The sequence below is a fragment of the Monodon monoceros genome, unplaced genomic scaffold (genome assembly GCF_005190385.1).
Source record: "Monodon monoceros isolate NGI ecotype Baffin Bay Population unplaced genomic scaffold, NGI_Narwhal_1 Super_Scaffold_11, whole genome shotgun sequence".
Classification (NCBI taxonomy): Eukaryota; Metazoa; Chordata; class Mammalia; order Artiodactyla; family Monodontidae; genus Monodon; species Monodon monoceros.
Window position 1 is genome coordinate 71,490,391 of NW_021703767.1, and position 18,278 is coordinate 71,508,668.

An 18,278-nucleotide genomic window follows, 5' to 3' on the forward strand; every position below is an offset into this window, starting at 1 on the left:
ATGGGATGCAGGCAGGTAACAGGCGACCCCGCCTCTGCCTTGGGCTCACCCACATCCTACTATGTGCTGTGGGGAAGAACTCACACCACCTTCTTGCTCCCCAAAACAGCTGTACAGAAGAGCCTGTAGCCACCTGTCCTCCTCCTATGGCAACAAGGGTAGAATCAGGGCAGTTGGGACACAGCCCAGGCCCTGGAGTTAGGGTCTTACTCCCCAAATCTGCCATCCATGGCCGAGTGACCTGAGATCAAACTCTGTTCTCCGGTTCCCCACTGGCTCTTAAACGCTCCTGTTGTCACAAGGCCTTTGAGAATCTGATGAAAACTATCGAGTGTATCTCCAGGAAAATATATGCATCCTTATTCATAACGTTTTAATTACAAAACTTTTGGGGGTGCAGTGCCCCTTGAGACCCATCCATGAGCTCCCCAGACCTGATGGACCCCACAGGGACTAGATGAGCTCTAGCTACTGTCCTCTCAAAGCCTGACATCGTATGAGCCTCCCCCCAGGTCCAAAGACCCCTCCACAGGCCACCACACAAACACCTCCAGGACCACAGGAGGGTCAGAGGGAAGGAGGGGCAGAGGCTGGGGCGGGCTTTCAGACTGCTGTCAACGGCTGTCACAACAGACTCTGGCCCACTGTGGTCAAAGCTTTCAACGTTTTCAAGAAATACCAGAAATCTGAATCAACGTGTAAAATCTCGCTATTAAAATTTTTTTTTGAAAAGGTACTATACGCACATGTAAGATATTCAAAAGGCACACGAGAGCCATAAAGTCTCATCCCTCTCTTGCCGCACAGCCACCTCAGCCCCATCCCCAAAGTCGGCTGCCATTCATGACTTTTACGCGTTCTTCCAGACTTGTTTTTTCCCCACACAAATACTCACCCATTACCCACACCATTCTGTTCCTTGTTTACACTTGACATTAGATCTTTCTCCTGACTTTTGAACTATGTCAACTAATTCAAGTTTGAAATACACACACGCAAGCACATGTGCATGCTGTGCTGGTCAAACAAAATTACATGCAGGCCTCAATCAGCCAAGGGGCCACCAGACCTGTTACACCCTCTGGGGCCCAGAGAAAGAAGCCAGTGGCACCCTCAAAACTAAGCAGCCCGACACTAAACCCATCCTTGTCCGAGTAAGACCCGTCAGAGCTGAGGGCTTGGCCAGCCCCTGACCCGTGTTCAATCACCACTGGAGAAGACAGGGATGAGGGAAAAGGCCAGCTGCCCCAAGACCCCCTCCTCCCGACTTGGAGGTGGCCTTGTCCCCCAGCGCTCATCACAGGTCACACTAAGAGAGCAGGTGCTCACAGCCTGGGACCAGCATGAGCCTTCTGCTCTCACAGTTCCCAGCGGTGCTGCCAACCCAGTGCCAGGAGCTCAGACTCTCCCAGGCAGCTCAGGGCAGTACAAAGAGCCACCACTGGGAAAGAGAAGCCCTCAGTTCAAACCCTGGCTCCTCTACCAAAGTGGCTGGGCCAGAAGGGGGTTTCCAAACTTTAAGCCCTAACCCTTCACCCAGATGGTTCTCATGAGGGCCATACAGCCCCCTAGGGGGCATTTTTTGCTGTCACAGTGTTGGGGGACCATTAGTGGCACTGAGTGGGTGGCTGGGGGACTCACACACTGTCCCAAATCCCATACAACTTAATTCATGCAGGTGAGAAATTTGTTTATAATCATCCGATTATAAATGAAACCCCACTTTACATATGAACAAGAAAGCATTTTTACAGTGTTAATACAGACTGAATCTTCCTGGAATGGAGCTACTGTGTAAACTGAGGGAAAACTGGCCTTTTGCTTTGTTTGGAACTTAGCAGAAGTTGTCCACCATTCAGAAAAATATCACTGAAGGCAGCCTACCCTATTATTTCAAAACTCTCCTCTCAGTCAGCACTTGTGTAGATGTTGCCATGCTGGTTCTACCTGAGGTCTTAGCATCTGACTGCTTGGTGATGTCAGATTGTACTGACATATTAGAATACACGAAATGCTACAATCGATTTCCTTTTGGTTCTCCTTTATATTACAGGAGGCATTAAGTTGACTGACCACACACACACAGAGTAAACAGGTTGTATTTCTCTTAATTTTAGTTAAGAAAAATAAAAACTCTAACACTTCAACTACAGTTAACTACATGCTGGGCACAGTTCTGAGCACTTAGCTGTATTAACTCACTTATCCACAGCAAAGCCATCTGTTACAAACAAGGAGGTGTGGACTTAAGAGGGCAGGGCACCACTGCTTTCCAGAAGAAAGCCCCAAAGGTGCCCTGTGAAAATCACTAACCTAGGCCCCGTCTCTCTGTGGCGTGACCAGGAGAGGCCAGCCAGCACTTCCGCCATCACTATTCCATCCCTGGAGCAAAATGATCCCACCCCCTACACGGCTCAGCCCAAGAAGAGGCTGGCCACCAGGGCAAGTGGTCTGAAGATCCCCACTGCTTCCTCCCCAGTCCCCGAATCCCAGGGCTCCAGGCCACTCATTCCTACCCTCCTGGGGGTAGGAGGCAGCCACTCCTGAGAACAGGTCCAAGCCCTGCCCTGTGTGGTCCGGGCTGGGAGAGACCCAGAGGCCACTCCCCTGAAGAAGCTGCTTAGAAAGCACAGTCTGCCCTGTTCCTTTACCCATGAAACACCAGCTAACAAATCTCCCTGCTCGGCTGGGTCCTCCTCTCCCTGCTCCCCAACCCCAGGAACAGGGCTGCTCTGCATGGGGCGGGTGTGTGTGGGGGGAAGACTAGAGAGAACACTGGGATCTGGGTGAGAAGAAAGCAGCCAGGGTCCCTGTCCGGTCTCCACCACCCCACCCAGGGTGACCCTGGACATGTCCCCTCCCTCCCCTCCCTCCCTCTCTAGCCCATGTCTTTGTTGGTGAAGCACAGGGCACTGCTGCGGCTGCCCCCAGCACAGCCCCGTCCACACACCTGTGTCTGACACGTGTGGCTCTCATGGCCGGCACGCACACTTCCCACACACGCTCTCCTGACACACTCGCCACCAAGAATGCAGCCGCTGGAGCAGGGAGGCCCTGAACCCCTGTCAAGCAGCCCGGTCCTGCTCTCTGGCCCTCAGCTCAGGGCTGCCTCTCAGTCTGTCCAGCTCCTGCCCGCAACCCCCCACTCACTGTGTAGAGTCTCCGCCGGAGTCTGGCAAGAAGAGGGAAGGAGAGCTCTAAGCCAGGGAACCGACGAGCTGCTGGCATCTCCACGGAGCTGGACCCCCTGACCAGGTCACCGGGGCTCTGGCCCGAGGGAGGTGGGGTGGGCAGTGGTCTCAGCTCCTGAATTTCAGGTTCTGCCCAGAAGTGAAGTTGGCCAGAGGTCTGCCCCAGAGACCCCCCAAATCCCACACCAGGGGTGGGAAATGGAGCAGAAGAATAGGGTGGTCCCCTTTTCTCTGCTCTACAGCTGTTTCCACAGCTGGCTACCCTGGCAGGAGAGAGTTAGTTCTTCTCTCAGTTGACTGCAGCCTGGGTCCTCAGTCGTGTTTCTCTGTCTTCTCTCCAGCGCAGTGGTCACGGCTCCAGCCCTACTCCCTGGCTCCCCCGCCAGCCCGCCTCCCTCCCCCCTCCCTCCGCAGCTGAGCAGCTCTGACACTGGCTGAAAAAGGACCTTTCTGAATCACTGCCAAGAGGGCGGCGGGAATGGGGGTACTCTTCCTCCCAGCCACCCGCGCTGCCCCCACCTCCTCCCCGCACACAAGGCCCCTGTCTCTGGCTTCCACCCCAGCCCCCAGAGCTGCAGACAACCCCTGGGATTTTAGGGTGGGGGCTAGGTCAATCAGGCAGCAATATACAAAGAGGCCCCCGTAGCGCTTGTCTGGGGCTGTGAGGGCTTAGTGCACAGCCTGAGCTGGGGGCTTGGACACCAGAGAGTCGTTCCTGGACCTTGCAGGCAGACCCTTCGGAGACCCTCCCCCATCTCCCAGTCCCAGCCTTGGCTGGGCGTCTCCTGGCTCAGGCCCTAATGTGGCCCTGTTACCCTGGTGCCCGACGGAAATAGGAGTCCGGCAGCCTGCCAGAGCGGGGCAGTCCAGCCAAGAGCCGGGGTGGGGGGAAGAATCTCCCAGTCCAGCTGGCCAAGATCCAAAGCCCCCTCAAAACACACAAATATGCCCCTAAACCCTGCGATGCCCCCAGCCAAAGCTAGAGGATTCCGGGCCATAGGATGTCTCCTGAATAGCACCTACACACACAGACAACAGCCCCAGCCAGAGGGAACTGCAGTCACCCCATGAAGCCCCCGTGGAACCTACACATTCCTAGAGCTGACAAGTGATCCCTCTGGCCCTCCTCAAGGGCGCCAGCTGCTCTTATACCCCCCTCGCTACAGCCCCCAGACACACCTGACAGCTGCAGGAAGTCCTCTCAGGCTCCCTCAGCACCCCCCTCCCAGCCATGCCCAGGGAGCCCCTGTTTCTTGCACACTGCTCTCTTGTCCCTATCCAGCTGGCCACCAGCTCTGGAAGTCCCAGCTGGCTGGTGGAGTAGGCAGCTGGGGTTGAGTTTTGGGGAGTCAGCATCCCAGGCTCTTTCCAGGGCCTCTCTCTCAGTGCTTGACCTCCCTGGCAGGGAGGTGCCTGCAGGGACAGTCGTTTCCAGATCTGACTCAGGGAGGGGGGAAATGGGACACCCCCAGCAATCAGTCCTCTTTCCCATCCCCCTGTCATGTCATCCACCACCACCCAAAGCTTGTGAGGCCAGCCAGGTGCAGCCTCCCTTCGGTGCCAGTGAATCACCAGTCTGAGAATGGAATCAGAGCTAATGGACAAGATGAGGTCGGGTCAAGGTCACAATGGAGCTGACCTTCCCGCAAACGCTGGCTCACAATGCCCACAGCACAGAGAAGCCTATTGCTTATTTCCCACAAAGCACCATTCTGAAGGAGATCCAGGGACCTGACTTCAAGGGACAATTTAAGCAGGATTATTCCCTCTACCGCAAGTTGGGGGACTGCTGGATTGGAATGGCCAGACTGAAAATTATAGCCACCCCCTGAAAGATGTGCCCCAAATCCACCAGAACCCCATGCCTGCCTGTTCCCTTGCACATCAGGTAAGAACAAGCCTCAGTAGCTTGCTCAGCAATCCAGCTGCGGGAGGCTGTGGAGAAAAGCAAAGCATGGTCAGGGGTCAGAGGTCAGGCCAGCTCCTGGACCTCTTCTCCCAGCCCCAGAAAACAGCCACCTTTCTGCACCGCCACCCCCACGCCGCTTCGTCCTGTCAGTGACTGCCCTCTACTGGTCAAGAGAGAAAGTGCTTGATCTCCAAGGGGAAGGGAAGCCGACCCATAAATACCATGGTCATGTTTTCCAAAGCAAACAGGGACATTTGGCTTAATACGCAGATTCATAAAGCCAATAAGAGGGAATGTCCAGGGCACAGGGACTCAGTGTCCATAAAGGACTAAACCCACATCCTGGCAGTGCTTTCGGGGCTCCCCTGCAGCGATGAAGCAAGCCCAAAGGGCAGCTTAATTGGGTCCCAAGGACTCAGAGATACTGAAGCAGATGTCAGCAACAGGAATTCACCACCACTGACTCGCCCCGCCCCACCCCACACACAAACACATCACCCTTCTTTACCCAGCATCCCAGCCCCCAGGATCTGTCCTGGGGCCAGTATCACAGATACCCCTCACTCCTGAAAGGCTCCCCTCAGCTCACCAGCAGACGATGCGGTCCAGGGCCCGGCTACCTGGCTATCCCCCAGGTTTCCCCTATTACCTGCTGTCCCTCCTCGGCCCCAGTGAGGCGCAGATAATGCAAATCTCTCACCCTTGGAACCCAAACTCCGGGCTTTAGGGCCCGGGAGGGGAGCAGAGCCCTCCCGCAGTCCCCGCCCCTCCAGCGCACCGGCAGCGTCACTGCCCTGCGTCCTGAGGGGCCGGGCCTCGAGCATCCTCAACAAGGAGGGCAGGGGCCGCTAAAGCACCTCAGCCAAGGGAAGGCCCAGTCCTCGGGCCCGCACGCACCCCACAGCCCCGTATCTGCCACCTACAGCCAGAGCGAGGGAGCAGAGCCTGGTGGTAGCGGTCTCTCCCGCTGGGCCTGCGGCTGCCCCTCCCCCAATCCCGTGCACAGGCTCCATTCCAAGGAGCCGCCTCTCCGCACCGCAGGCTGCCCCCCAGAGAGCCAGGTGCGGGGCTGCACCTTCACTGACCACGGAGCCACAGCTCCCCTCGGCCCCTGGCCGCCTCCAGGACCCCAGAGATCCACAGCCACCGATCAGGTCCTGGGGACTCAAGGGCCCCCATACTCCATGACAAGGGGGGGGTCCGTCCAAGAAGCTCACAGAAGAGAAGCCCCCATCCTAACTCGACCTGAGACCCCTCCCTCTAGACCCCTCTCCTTCCACCAGCCCAGCTTCCACCTAGCTCCAAGCATGCGCCCACCTGCCAGGCTCCCTGGTGCGCTGCCATTCCGCACTCCACTCAGGCCCGGGGAACCTGCCCAGCCCACTCCTCTCCGCAGTGGAAGCCACGCCCCCCGCATCCGCACTGGGAGGGAGACCTCAGCCCTCCGCAGCCCACACCTCTTCTCACCAGCCTGGATTTCTCCCCGCCTGCACCTCCACCCGCCCCGCCCCCAAGACTGCTCGGCCGGGCAGAGCACTGTGGCTGACCTCTCTGGGCTCAGAAGAGTGCGAGTACCCACACTCCCTCCCGCAGGAGCTGCTCCAACACGTGTCCACGCAGGGCTGTCACCCAGTGCCAGGATGAGGACATTGCTAGTGGAGGAAGTCCCACGGCAGAGGCCCCAAGGTGCCACACGCACACCCTCTCATTCCAATGGCATCTGAAGCATCCACTGACTCCTCAGTACCAGGTATTTAGGGATAAGCTCAGGGCACCCTCACACCTTGAGGGTTTGGGGCAGAGGAGGAGGGAAATGCTGAGACACCTCTACTCCCCACTCCCCTCCCCCCCCCACACACATTCCACCTCAAGACTGAGGAAGGAGACCCCGGGTGGGCACTAGGTGAGTTCCCATAAGGCTCACTCTCTTCAAAAGCTCCTTCTCCAGCTGAAGCGCGTTGGCATAGGGGATGACCCTGCCAAGCAGGGTGTTTATTCTAGGCAGAAGCTCCTCTGCATCTTACTGCAGCTATGACAGAAACTGGTTTTGGGAGCAGCTGCAGGAACACTCAGGAGGCCGTCGAGAAAGAGAGGCTGAAAATGCCAGGCCCACAGATCCCTCCTTCTCCTGGTTGGATGAAGAGTCTGATCTAAACCATTCCCCCATCCTGCTTTCTCCCTACCTCCTCCCTCCACAAGGCCCCTGCCTCCGAAAGCCATCCTATTACAAGATACCCACAAGATCCAAACTGCCTCTAGAATTTGGGGAATCCACCCCACGTGTATACCCTCTGGTCTACAACTTGCCCCCTTATCTCTAAAGGGAGCCGGTAGTGGCCCAGGAACAAGCCTGCCTCTGCCGTCCACTCCCCTCCCCCAGGCTCTCCAACAGCATCAGTCAAGTTACAAATCCACACTGAGGAGCAGACGTGACATGTAATTTCCGGCCAAGAAGATTTTTCCAAAACAATCTACCGTATTCTCAGGAATATATGCCAGGCCAGCTCTCTCGTATCTCTGCCCTCCCTCTTCTCCAGGCCCTGGAGGGAAAACAACATATTGGGGAGGAGAAGGAGGGGGGCTTATGGCTCCTCTCCCAACCAGAGGATTATCTTGCCTACACATGCCAGCCCCACCAAGCCCAGTCAACCTCAACTCACCCCTCTGTGTGCAGCGCCCAAGCTTCTGGACCAAGGCCAGGCTGGTTCCCCTTGGGACTTCATCCCAGAGGGAACTGTACCAGGTAACCCCACACCTTCAGGTCATCCCAGGTCTGAAATCACACTGGTGTGGGGAGGAGGCTGGCCACAGGCCAAGGGAGAGAAGGGGGTGATTCAGACACATACCATGGCTGTCCACACCCTCTCCATCTCCAGGCCACAGTGGCCCACTCCCTTCCAGGGGAGCTTGGCAGCTGAGGCCCTGAGGACAGTCAAGCCTGAGGCATATTTGCCAGCAGTGCTGAGCCCACAGGCCCTGAGTCTAACCCTGAGGGCTCTTCACCCTTCTCCTTAACTGTGGATATTTCCTAAGACTTTGGAACTCACCCTTCCTTCTCTTCCCTCCCTGGGAGTCACCTCCTCTCCTCCCAGGGCTCCAATTAGCACCATGTGCTGTCTGTCTCCATTCCTGAGCTCTAGAAGCTCTACACCAATGCTTCTAGACATTTACAGCCAGCTCCACCAGGAGGATGCAAAGGTACCCTAAATTCTACATGTCCAAATTGAGCTCATCAACCCCCGCCTTAAACCTAGCTTATGTGTGCTCTTATACCCTGACTGAAAACATCACAAGCCAACACCAGCCACCTAGGCTAGACACCTCACCCCTGGGCAAATGCCTTAACCTCTAAGCCTCAATTTCCTTATCTGCAAATGGGAATAAACAGTACGTCCTTCAGAAAGTGCAAACTCAATGAGATCATGAACGGCACACTTAGCACAGCATCTGGCACGTAGTTGCCTATTCTTATACTGTCATCTGAACACGGATCCGAAGTTCCTCTCCTGCTTACATCCTCTGTAATTCCTCACTGAGCCAAATACAAGGCCCTTCAGGATCCATCCCTTGCCTATCTGTCCACCTCCAACTCTTATCATTTCCTTCAAACGTCTCCATATTCCAACCAAGTCAAATACTTGCCCTTCCCTAGACACAACATCTTCTTTAATTTTAATGTCTTTGAGCTATTCTTTGTGATACTCTTTTCCCTTCATGATGAACTCCTACACATTTGGGTCCCTCAAGACCCAAATAAAACGTCATCTCCTTTGTAAATTCCCATTTCCTATTCCCAAACGGTTCTTTTTGCCATCGCTTCCCATGTTATTTTGTTAAAGTATGTGTGAAAACAAGAGTGGTATAAACACATAATACTACACGTGGAAAATAGCCAAAAGGATGAAAAAAATTTTAATTATCTATCATGCTCTGATCCTTAAAGGGTGCTATTTCTGTAGCACTCTGTATTAATACATAATTCTATTGAGGGAGCCCTATGTACGTACCTCTTGTGGTTTGTACATTGTAACCATCTGTTTATATCTGTCACCTTGAAAGAAGAATCTGGCAAGGCACCTGGTCAAAAGAGTTTGCTGAAAGGGACTTCAAGCCTTTGTGACAGACACTGGGGAAAGGAGGCCTGTCTCTTTTCCAGTGAGCTGGTACCACCTTATGTCCAGTGAATACCAGGAATAAGCCTGGTTGCCCTTGTCGGCCCTGGCTTTGCTTCCCCCCATTATTTCGAATCCAGAAAAGCAAGCACCTTCATGCGAAGAAGGGCAGCCAATCTCATTACAGCTACTCCTGTCCCAGAACCACTAAGCTACTTTGCTCCCACAAAGCTATTTCAGCCCCGGGGACAACACAGCAGTCCCTCAAGGCAGAGGAAGAGCTTTGACTGAAGGCTGCCTTCTCATCAGACTGCGGAGGGAGAGCTGGGGATACCACAGGGTTGATCGATGGGCAGGAGGTCTCGTTTGTCAGGCATCCCAGCCTCGCAGAGAGAGAGGAGGGAGACAGGGGGGTCAGAGGGTGGGAAGGCAGGGCACAGAAGCAGGGGCAGACACACCAGATACAGGGACCCTCCTACGCCTCATCTCCTTTGACTCCAACAGAGAAGGAGGTGTAACTTTCAGAGAGGAAAGGAAAGAACCTGACTAAACACCACAACCACAGGCCCTCACTGAACCCAGTACCTCCCCACATCTACCAACTTGGTCTTGAAAGTTTTTTTTTTGGGGGGGGGGGTACACAGGCCTCTCACTGTTGCAGCCTCTCCCGTTGCGGAGCACAGGCTCCGGACGCGCAGGCTCAGCGGCCATGGCTCGTGGGCCCAGCCGCTCCGCGGCATGTGGGATCTTCCCGGACCGGGGCATGAACCCATGTCCCCTGCATCGGCAGGCGGACTCTCAACCACTGCCCCACCAGGGAAGCCCTTGAAAGTATTTTTTAGCTGTTTCACGCTCCACCAGCGAAAGACCAGTGTCAGGAAATGCCAACCCTGACACCCAGAGACAGGACACTGAGAGCCCTAATACATTCCTGGAGCATCCCTCCCCCGCACATAAACACCACTCGAGTGTGACAGTGGGTAAATTCCTGCAGTTGCCTGGGTCTCTTGCACACACGCACCCCACACGCCCGAGTGACAGGGCTGGGATGCAGGGTACTGCAGAGAGCTGCCTCTCACCATCCTCTGGCCCAAACATCCTCCCGGCACCAAGGCCCAGCAGCCGAGGCTCCCGGGAAGAGAGGAAGGATGTAGTCTGGCTCCCAGCAGCCAGCCACTCCCAGGGCTCTTCCAGGACTGGGCAGAGGCCGCCCAGCTGGTCACCCTGCCTACCAGCTCAGGCCTCACCCCACTCCCCCAACCCCCTCAGCAAGAGCCTAGAGCTGAAGGGGCCTATTGTTGGGCCCTGGAGGTGGGGTGGGCCCAGAGCCGTGAATTGGAGAGCATTTACTCTGTGAGAGGGACTGCTCATTCCCTTGGGACAGAGCCCACACCAGAACCCCAGGAGCACAGGGTGGGCTGCTGGGCCAGGGAGAGAAAGGGTCCGAACCTGGAAGTGAGAGAGATGTCAGGGACTGCAAGATATTTAAGATACCTTAAATCCCACCCATTTTAGAGATAAAGAAACTGAGACCCTGAAAAGGAAGGGACATGCCTGGTCTGAGGCACCTAAGAAGCTGTCATAGGGAATGGATCCCTAGGAGCTGCAGAGCAGTTCAGAGCAATGGTGATTCCTCTCTGGCCATAGAGGGGCAGCCCTGCCAAGGTCAGGGACTAATAAAGGTCAGGGGCCTGAGCGGAGAACCTGCCTCAGGAGGAGACACAACATCCAGGGGACAGGCAGAGACAGGAAGAACCTAGAGTTCTCACATCCAGCAGAAGCCCTTGGCTCCCAGGACCTAGAGCTGCTGAAGGAGGGCCCAGGCCAAACCTCTCACCCCACCCACCTCTTCAGTCACTCACCACATACTGACTGTGTGCTCACCCTGTGCTAGGTTTGGGGGACTATGAAGGAGGAGAAGTCACGATTCAGATCCTCAGAAAGACACTGTGTGCAAGTTCTTTACTAAAAGTTTTATCTTTCATTGCCTGATTAACCTGCCCCCCACTACCCTACATTATCCGCATTTTACAGATGAGGAAACTGAGGCTCTGAAGAGGTGACCAGGGTCACCTGTTACTGGAGAGTAACAGGTGAACCAGAATTCAGTCCATATACAACTGGACACGATGGACACGAAACTGCTTGGTTCGAGGATTTGAGCTCATGGAGGGCAGAGCTGGAGTCTTATTTGTTAAATATATACTAGATACTGAATGAATTCATGGATTTTGCGAGGAAGTTTAAGGAGGGAATAGAGGCTCCAGGAAAAGACAGATTGCACAAATGCACATAATTTCACTCCTTCCCCAAACCCCACCAAAGCCAAAATGATCAAAAGAGAAATTTTCTGAATGGCAAAAGTCCCTAAGGATGGGAAGAATAGTAGAAGAGAAAACCACAACATAGCTTTGGAAGCTGGAAAGCAGATGGCCAGTGACTATGGAGAGCAGACCTGAGAAAATCCTCAATCCCAAGGTGAAAAGGACCTGATTGACCCCACAGAATCCTCAAAAGGCCTGGGAACTAGAAGCCCCAGAAACCTCTAGAAGAAGAACAGGTGCTAAAAATACAGAGGATTAGTCAAAAGCTGTTTAAGAAGCAGTAAGACCCCCCTGGACTCCCTCTCCAGTACAAAGCCACTGGGTTGCTGCCCCGGTACCACCCGGCAAAATCGGGATTTCCCTTCAGGGGTAAAGTGCAGGCCTCTGCACTGGCACAGCAGTGGCTGAGAGCGGGGTGCCAGGGACCTAACAAGGAAAGCACACATAGATGTGGAGATCTCAGTTCCCTTCTCGACTCCCTCCAGGAACATGGAGCCAGGCCTCCACCTCCTGGCAGAAGACAGAAGTGTCCTTTCTGGGGACTCTGATTAGGCCAAGAAAGATATAAAGAAACCAACATTGGGAGTTCTCCACAAACCGAGCAGCCAGGTCACCATACAAAGAAGCTCGGTCAAACAAGGCCACCCAGTGCTTGTGGTCAAGAGTAGATGACAAAAAAATACTGGACACCCAAGGAAAGCCTCTAACATGGAAGAAAGAGCAAAACACACAGAAAAGAGCAACTGAGAAGAAATGCAGACTATGCAGGAGAAGAAAATTTCTGACAGAAAATGCTCATTAATATCCTCAGAAAGACAAGATGTTGTATCTACAAAACAAGAAGAGAATATTATTATTTTTTAATAGGGAGAATAAGAAATTACAAATATGACAGGAAACATAACAAATTCAACAGACCCATCCTCAGCCCAACCAACAAAGTCTAGCCCACAGCAGGTGCTCAGAAATATCTGCTGAATGGATAAATGAGGCAGATACGAGGGTAGGGCCTAAGTTTTCCATTTCTAACAAGCTCCCAGTGATAATGTGCTGGTCCTTAGACCACACTCTGAGAAGCAAGGGTCTCTACTAAACCCTGGAGCAGTGGTTCTTTGCACTGGCTGTGCATTAAAACCACCTGGGAGGTAGGAAAGTGTCCCACTGAGATTCTAATCAACTTGGTCTAGGTGAGACTCAGGCATCATATCTTGAAATCTCTGCAGATGAATCCATACTGGGGTCGAGAACCGCTGCTCTGGAGAAAGCCTGTAACTGCGCCAATCATTGGTCCTGGCCAGAGCAGTCCTGTTTTCAAATATTCTTTCCCATTGTTGACACTGACCACTCTTTGAGAAGGCCCTTCTCGTCACGGCCATAAGCATCAGTTTATGGGACTATTTACTATACAGAGGGTAATTCTTAATGCTAAGTCCCATTAATGTCAGTGGATGGAGAAATCATTCTACTAAATTTCCAAAAATTCATTCTGAGAATTTTTTCCTTATTAGATTCACACACTTAACTTAATTTTTCTAATTAAAAAAAAATCTGGACCGTAAAACTTTAGCAAGTCCTTTAAAAAAAATAAAGGATTTTTTTAAGTGAAATGTGGATATCTCCCTAGCCAAAAATCCTAATCCATTATTCCAATGTTTCTGTTAAAACTTAAGTTGAATTTAGTAGTTTTGTGTCTACCTCATCCATGCCATGGGATAAAATAACATCAACAGACATTTACTGTTGTTAAAATTGCTAAAATCACAATAGAAGGGTTGGAGGATAAAGTATCTTCCACAATGGAGAGCAAAAGCCCACACCAAGCTACATAATTAAAGAACACTGGAGATAAAGAAAAGATGCTATAAACTCCTGGGCAACGGTATAACACAAGTTCCACAAAAAGGATTGGGAATGATTTTAGACATTAATGTTAACTCTGGAACTTAAGAGCAATGTCCTTAAGATTCCAAAGGAAAGCAATTTCCAGCCTAGATCTCTATATTCAGCTAATTAAGTGACTGAGTGTCAGACTGGCAAGGTCTCAAAATAATCTACCACTCTTTCACCCTCCTCTCTTAGGAAGATACTAAAGGATGTACTCTACCAAACTAGAGAATAAACCAACAAAGGGGAAGATAGGAAACAGGAGAGAAAGGCACAGAAAGGCAGTGAAGGAAATGCCCAAGATGCTGAAAGGGAGATCCCAGGAAGACAGCTAAGCATCAGTGATAGAGAGCAATTAGTCCATGCCACTTTAGGGTACAAGGCTCTGAAAGAGACTTCTTCAGAGAGGTGAATTTGATAGAATACCTAATGGAATTGACACCCTGAGAAATTTATACAGCTACTGGAGAGTTTAATTAATTGAAAAGTACATAGAAAACTAAGCAAATAAAAAAAGCAACTCCAGGAAGAACAAAAAGGTGCCCAGGAAAGGAAAAGTCACAGTTTATTACACCATAACAATATAAACAATGAACAGTAGATTGAAGAAAACATGAGATACGCCCACAGTGGATGGGCTGGAAGATGGGATGAGTAGCAGGGTGGGAATGAGGGAATTAAAGTAAAATCCTCATCTTTGGCCAAGATGGAATAACACGGATCAGACTTACCCTCCTGACAGAAACAACAGAAAAATGGACAAAATATATAAAATGGTTTTGAAGACACCAGACATCAAGATGCAAAGGTCAGTGATACCTAGGAGATAGGAAACAAAGGAGGTCAGCCCTATGGTTGGGTTTCCAGGCTACAGAAAAGGGAAGGGGACCAGCTGGACCCCAAAGGACTCTCTGAGTTGAAGAGATGAAGCTGAGACTCTGGGGAAACTCAAGTGGCCAGAATTCACAGAACAGAGCATCACAGAAGAGAGAGCACCACAGAAGTCTGTAAAAGGCCCCCCTTGAGCAGTAAGCTGAGTACTGATCGTCACATGAATGTATGGGAACTACCCAAGGCTGGGGAAAAGAACCACCCAAAGGCTTCCCTGGTGGCGCAGTGGTTGAGCGTCCGTCTGCCGATGCAGGGGACACGGGTTCGTGCCCCAGTCCGGGAAGATCCCACATGCCGCGGAGCGGCTGGGCCCATGAGCCATGGCCGCTGAGCCTGCGCATCTGGAGCCTGTGCTCCGCAACGGGAGAGGCCGCAACAGTGAGAGGCCCTCGTACCGCAGGAGAATTAAAGTGCAAGCTAGAGCCTGGAAGAAAATACTTGCAAATCACATATCCCATAAAAGGCTTGAATCCAGAATATAAAAGAAGCTCCCAAAACTTAGTACGAAAAAAAACCCCACACAATTAATAAATGGGTAAACAATTTGAAGAGACACATCCCCAAAGATATACAGATGGCAAATAAGATGAAAAGATGCTCAACATTCGTCATTAGAGAAATGTAAATTAAAACCAAAATGAGATACCATTACAGACCTATTAGTATGTCTAAATTTAAAGAGACTGATCATACCAAGTGCTGACAAAGTAGTGAACAAACTAGAACTTTCATACACAGCTGGTGGGTACATAAAATGGTACAACCACTTTGGAAAACAGTCTGGCGGTTTGTTAAAAATTAAATGTATACCTACCATATGATCCAACTATTCCAGTCCTAAGGATTTACCCAAGATAAAAAAAGCATATGTCCGTACAAAGACTTACACATATGTTCATAGCAGTTTTACTTGTAATAACCAAAAACTGAAAACAACCCATCAGGAGGTAAATGGATAAACAGACTGTGGTATACTACTCGGCAATAAAAAGGAATAAGCCATTGATACCCACAAAAACATGGATGAATCTCAAAATAATTATGCTGAGTGAAAAAAGCCAGGCCAAAAAAAAAGAAAAGAGCACATACTGTATGATTCCATTTACATAAATTTTAGGTAATGCGAACTAATGTATAGTGACAGAAAGCAGACTATTGTTACCTGGGGAAGGGGGATGGCAAAGGAGGGGTGGGATGGAGGGATTACAAAGGGGCACAAAAAACTTTTGGGAGTTTGGGAATAACGGGTATGTTCATTATCTTGATTGTGGTGGTGGTTTCACAGGTATACACATATGTTAAAACTTATTAAATTATGTTTTAAATATGTGCCATTTACCATATGTCATTATACCTCAATAAAGCTATTATTAAAAACAAACACTTCATCTTCCAGGATAAAGCACAGGGCAGGGGGATAATTGTGGGCTCAGGGGCTAGAGGAAAAGGTCTGGTAGCGCTAACCCCTCCTGCCTAATGTCCACTGGCCACGGCTCCTGGGAAGGTGGATGCTAGGCTGGCAAAGAAGGGTCTGAGCCCTCTGCACTCAGGACACTGTAGGGAAAACCAGGGCCCGCCTCACAGACAAGGAACTGAAGCCCAGAAATGTTATCCTAGTTACACACTAGTTACACAGCTAGTAAACCCAGATCTGCCAAAGTCCTCTTTCTCTTCATCTACCACAAATTCAAGAATCAACCTGAAACAGGGTGAACATGTATGCTTACGTGCACACGTTTAGAACAGTTCTCTCCATTGAAGCCAGAGCGCAAGAACCAGTCTGGCCGTCCCAGAAGAGCCAGACAGCTTGGACACAGCAGCTGAACTTCCGGTGCATGAGTGTTTGGGGTGGCAGGATGACAGGCAGGCACGGGACGAAGCTGACAGTCAAGTCTGGGTCTGCATGGGGAGCAGGCTAACTGGCTCCTCCAGCAGAGTCCCAGCAGCTGCCTGCTTAGGACGTGACCGCCACTCCCCTTGCCCCAACAGAAGAGGACTATCTCCACCCAGTCCGGTTGGGATAGGGGTCTGGGGGCCATCTGACTCACAGCCACTCCTTGGGGTAGGGCAGAGATGGGTCTTGGCTAAGGCCCCGAGACAGGCAGCAACTCTGTACCCACCCCCACCCGAGGACGAGAGAAGCAAGAACCCAGACAGCGCCAGGTAAGAGGTGACCGTCCCTAGGCAGATGAGGCCCACAAGTGGCCAACCAAGCCCCTGTGGGGCAGGAATGAATAGGCCTGGCACCGAGGCCATGAGGAAGTCAACAGGAAGCCAAATCTAGCCCCCACCTCTGCAAGTCCCACCTCTAAGCTGGGCTGAGAGCTGGCCCTGGCTGGTACAGAACCCATGATGCCACAGCTGCCCATCTGTCCACCTCCATGGGGTGGGGCTGAGGTCTGGGCCACCGAGGATGCCCAGAGTCCAGCAGTGCAGATGACCTCTCCTATCCCACACTTTCAGGTTGGGGTGCTGAGAGCCCACATGGAGACAGAAGTCCTCACCAGCTCTCCACCCTTCTGCCCACTATTTATCCTTGGCTCTGGGCCCTCAGTATTAATCAAATGTGACAAGAAGGTGTGGCAGGAGCAGGCCAGGCTCGTGCCCAAGTTACCGGCTGCCACGCTGACATCTCAGCTCACGTGGCCAAGAGGGTTACAAGATAAGGTCCTGTTAATGCAATGCTGCCCCTTCCCTTTTTTGGAACGTGTTTAGAGGACGTGAAGCAGCGTGTGCTGATTGCACCAACCCAGCGATGGCATGGAGGCACCCCTATCTCCACCGGTAAACGAGTGAAGCGGGGGGTGGAGGGGTGGAGAGATGACTACTTCCTCTGCAACCTCAGCCTGGGACTACCCCTCTCTCCCTTCTGCCCAGGCCTGGCAGCCACCCAGACAGTCTCACCGCCAGTCTAGACTCTAAGGAAATATCCCAACACTCCAGTTGGCATATACAGTACTGGGGGGAGGGATCCTGTCTCGCTGTTGAACACTGCACTGCTTCATTCCTCTCCAGGTTTAAACACAGGGGAATGAAAAAAGGCAGTTTGGAGACCACGCTCTCCTGAGATAACTGCAGCCCCCTCCTTCCAAACACACCAATTCCAGCTGAGAACAGAGTTGGGCTTCCTTACCTGCTGCCTTCCACTGGCTCTCTGCAGACAAAGCTTCTATGATGTCCCGGCTGAGGTGGCAGAAAAGGACCCAGCAGGACACTGCCTGCTATTGGGCAGTGGTTTCCAACGCTCCCAGGTTCACGGCGCTCTTCTGCCCCCCACTCCCCAAACCCCTACATCCTGCTCTCACCACGGCCCTGGCTCGGCCCGATGCTGATGCTGAGCAGCCGGCCTGTGAGTTACCACCTCCTCCTCCGCCTGCGCCTCCGGATCCTGTGTCCCTCCAGGGGTCCGTCTCCCTCCTGGGACCCTTTCCCGTCCAGGTATGTTTCCTGGACAGCCCGCACAACCTGCCCTTCCTGCACCCCGGGTAGCCAATTTGCTTCCTGCACCCCCAGGCGCCCCTCTCCCTCAGGCCCCTGGGGCCCCACTGGCCGGGCCCTCCCCACCACTTCGAGTCTCTTGCGGCGTGCCGGGGCCACTCCCAGGACCTCTGCCTCCCCTCTGAGGTGCCCGCAGCTCTCCCAGTACTGCTCCCCCCGCTCCTCGGAACTTTCGAGCTCGTCTCTGCTCTCCCAGAGGCCGTCCCCGAGCTCGGACAGCTGCTCGGGCTGCTGTAGCAGCCTGTGTGGGCTCCCCTCCCCCTGCTCCTGCACCCCGGTGCGAGCCTCCCCCCGTTCCTGCACTGCGGGGCTGCCTCCCCCTTTCTCCTGGTACTGCTTGCGGGGGCCCAGCCCCTCCTCCTGCACCACAGGCCAGCCCGCGGAGCCCGTCCACGGCGGCGGGCGCCTCCAGTCCGCGCTGTCCGCAGGCCCCCACACCACCCCCAGGCTAGGCTCGCGGCCCCGGCCG

General features: G+C 52.8%; 1 protein-coding gene across 16 annotated transcripts in view; it reads right to left on the reverse strand.

The window, feature by feature from the left end:
• TNK2 (tyrosine kinase non receptor 2) overlaps positions 1-18,050 on the reverse strand; it is a 37,546-nt gene extending 19,496 nt beyond the window's left edge. For 12 of the 16 annotated variants that reach the window (XR_003792293.1, XR_003792294.1, XR_003792295.1 and 9 more), the window contains exon 1: positions 3,151-3,555. Coding sequence is in view for 9 of the 16 variants with exons in the window: in XM_029213978.1 (XP_029069811.1) it covers positions 3,151-3,228 (78 nt within the window). In the remaining 7 variants the exon portion in view is untranslated. Of the gene's footprint in view, positions 1-3,150; positions 3,556-17,444 lie in introns of those variants that run through there. The other 4 variants (XM_029213983.1, XM_029213979.1, XM_029213984.1 and 1 more) reach the window with 2 other exon arrangements.
• Between the last annotated feature and the right edge of the window lie 228 nt (positions 18,051-18,278).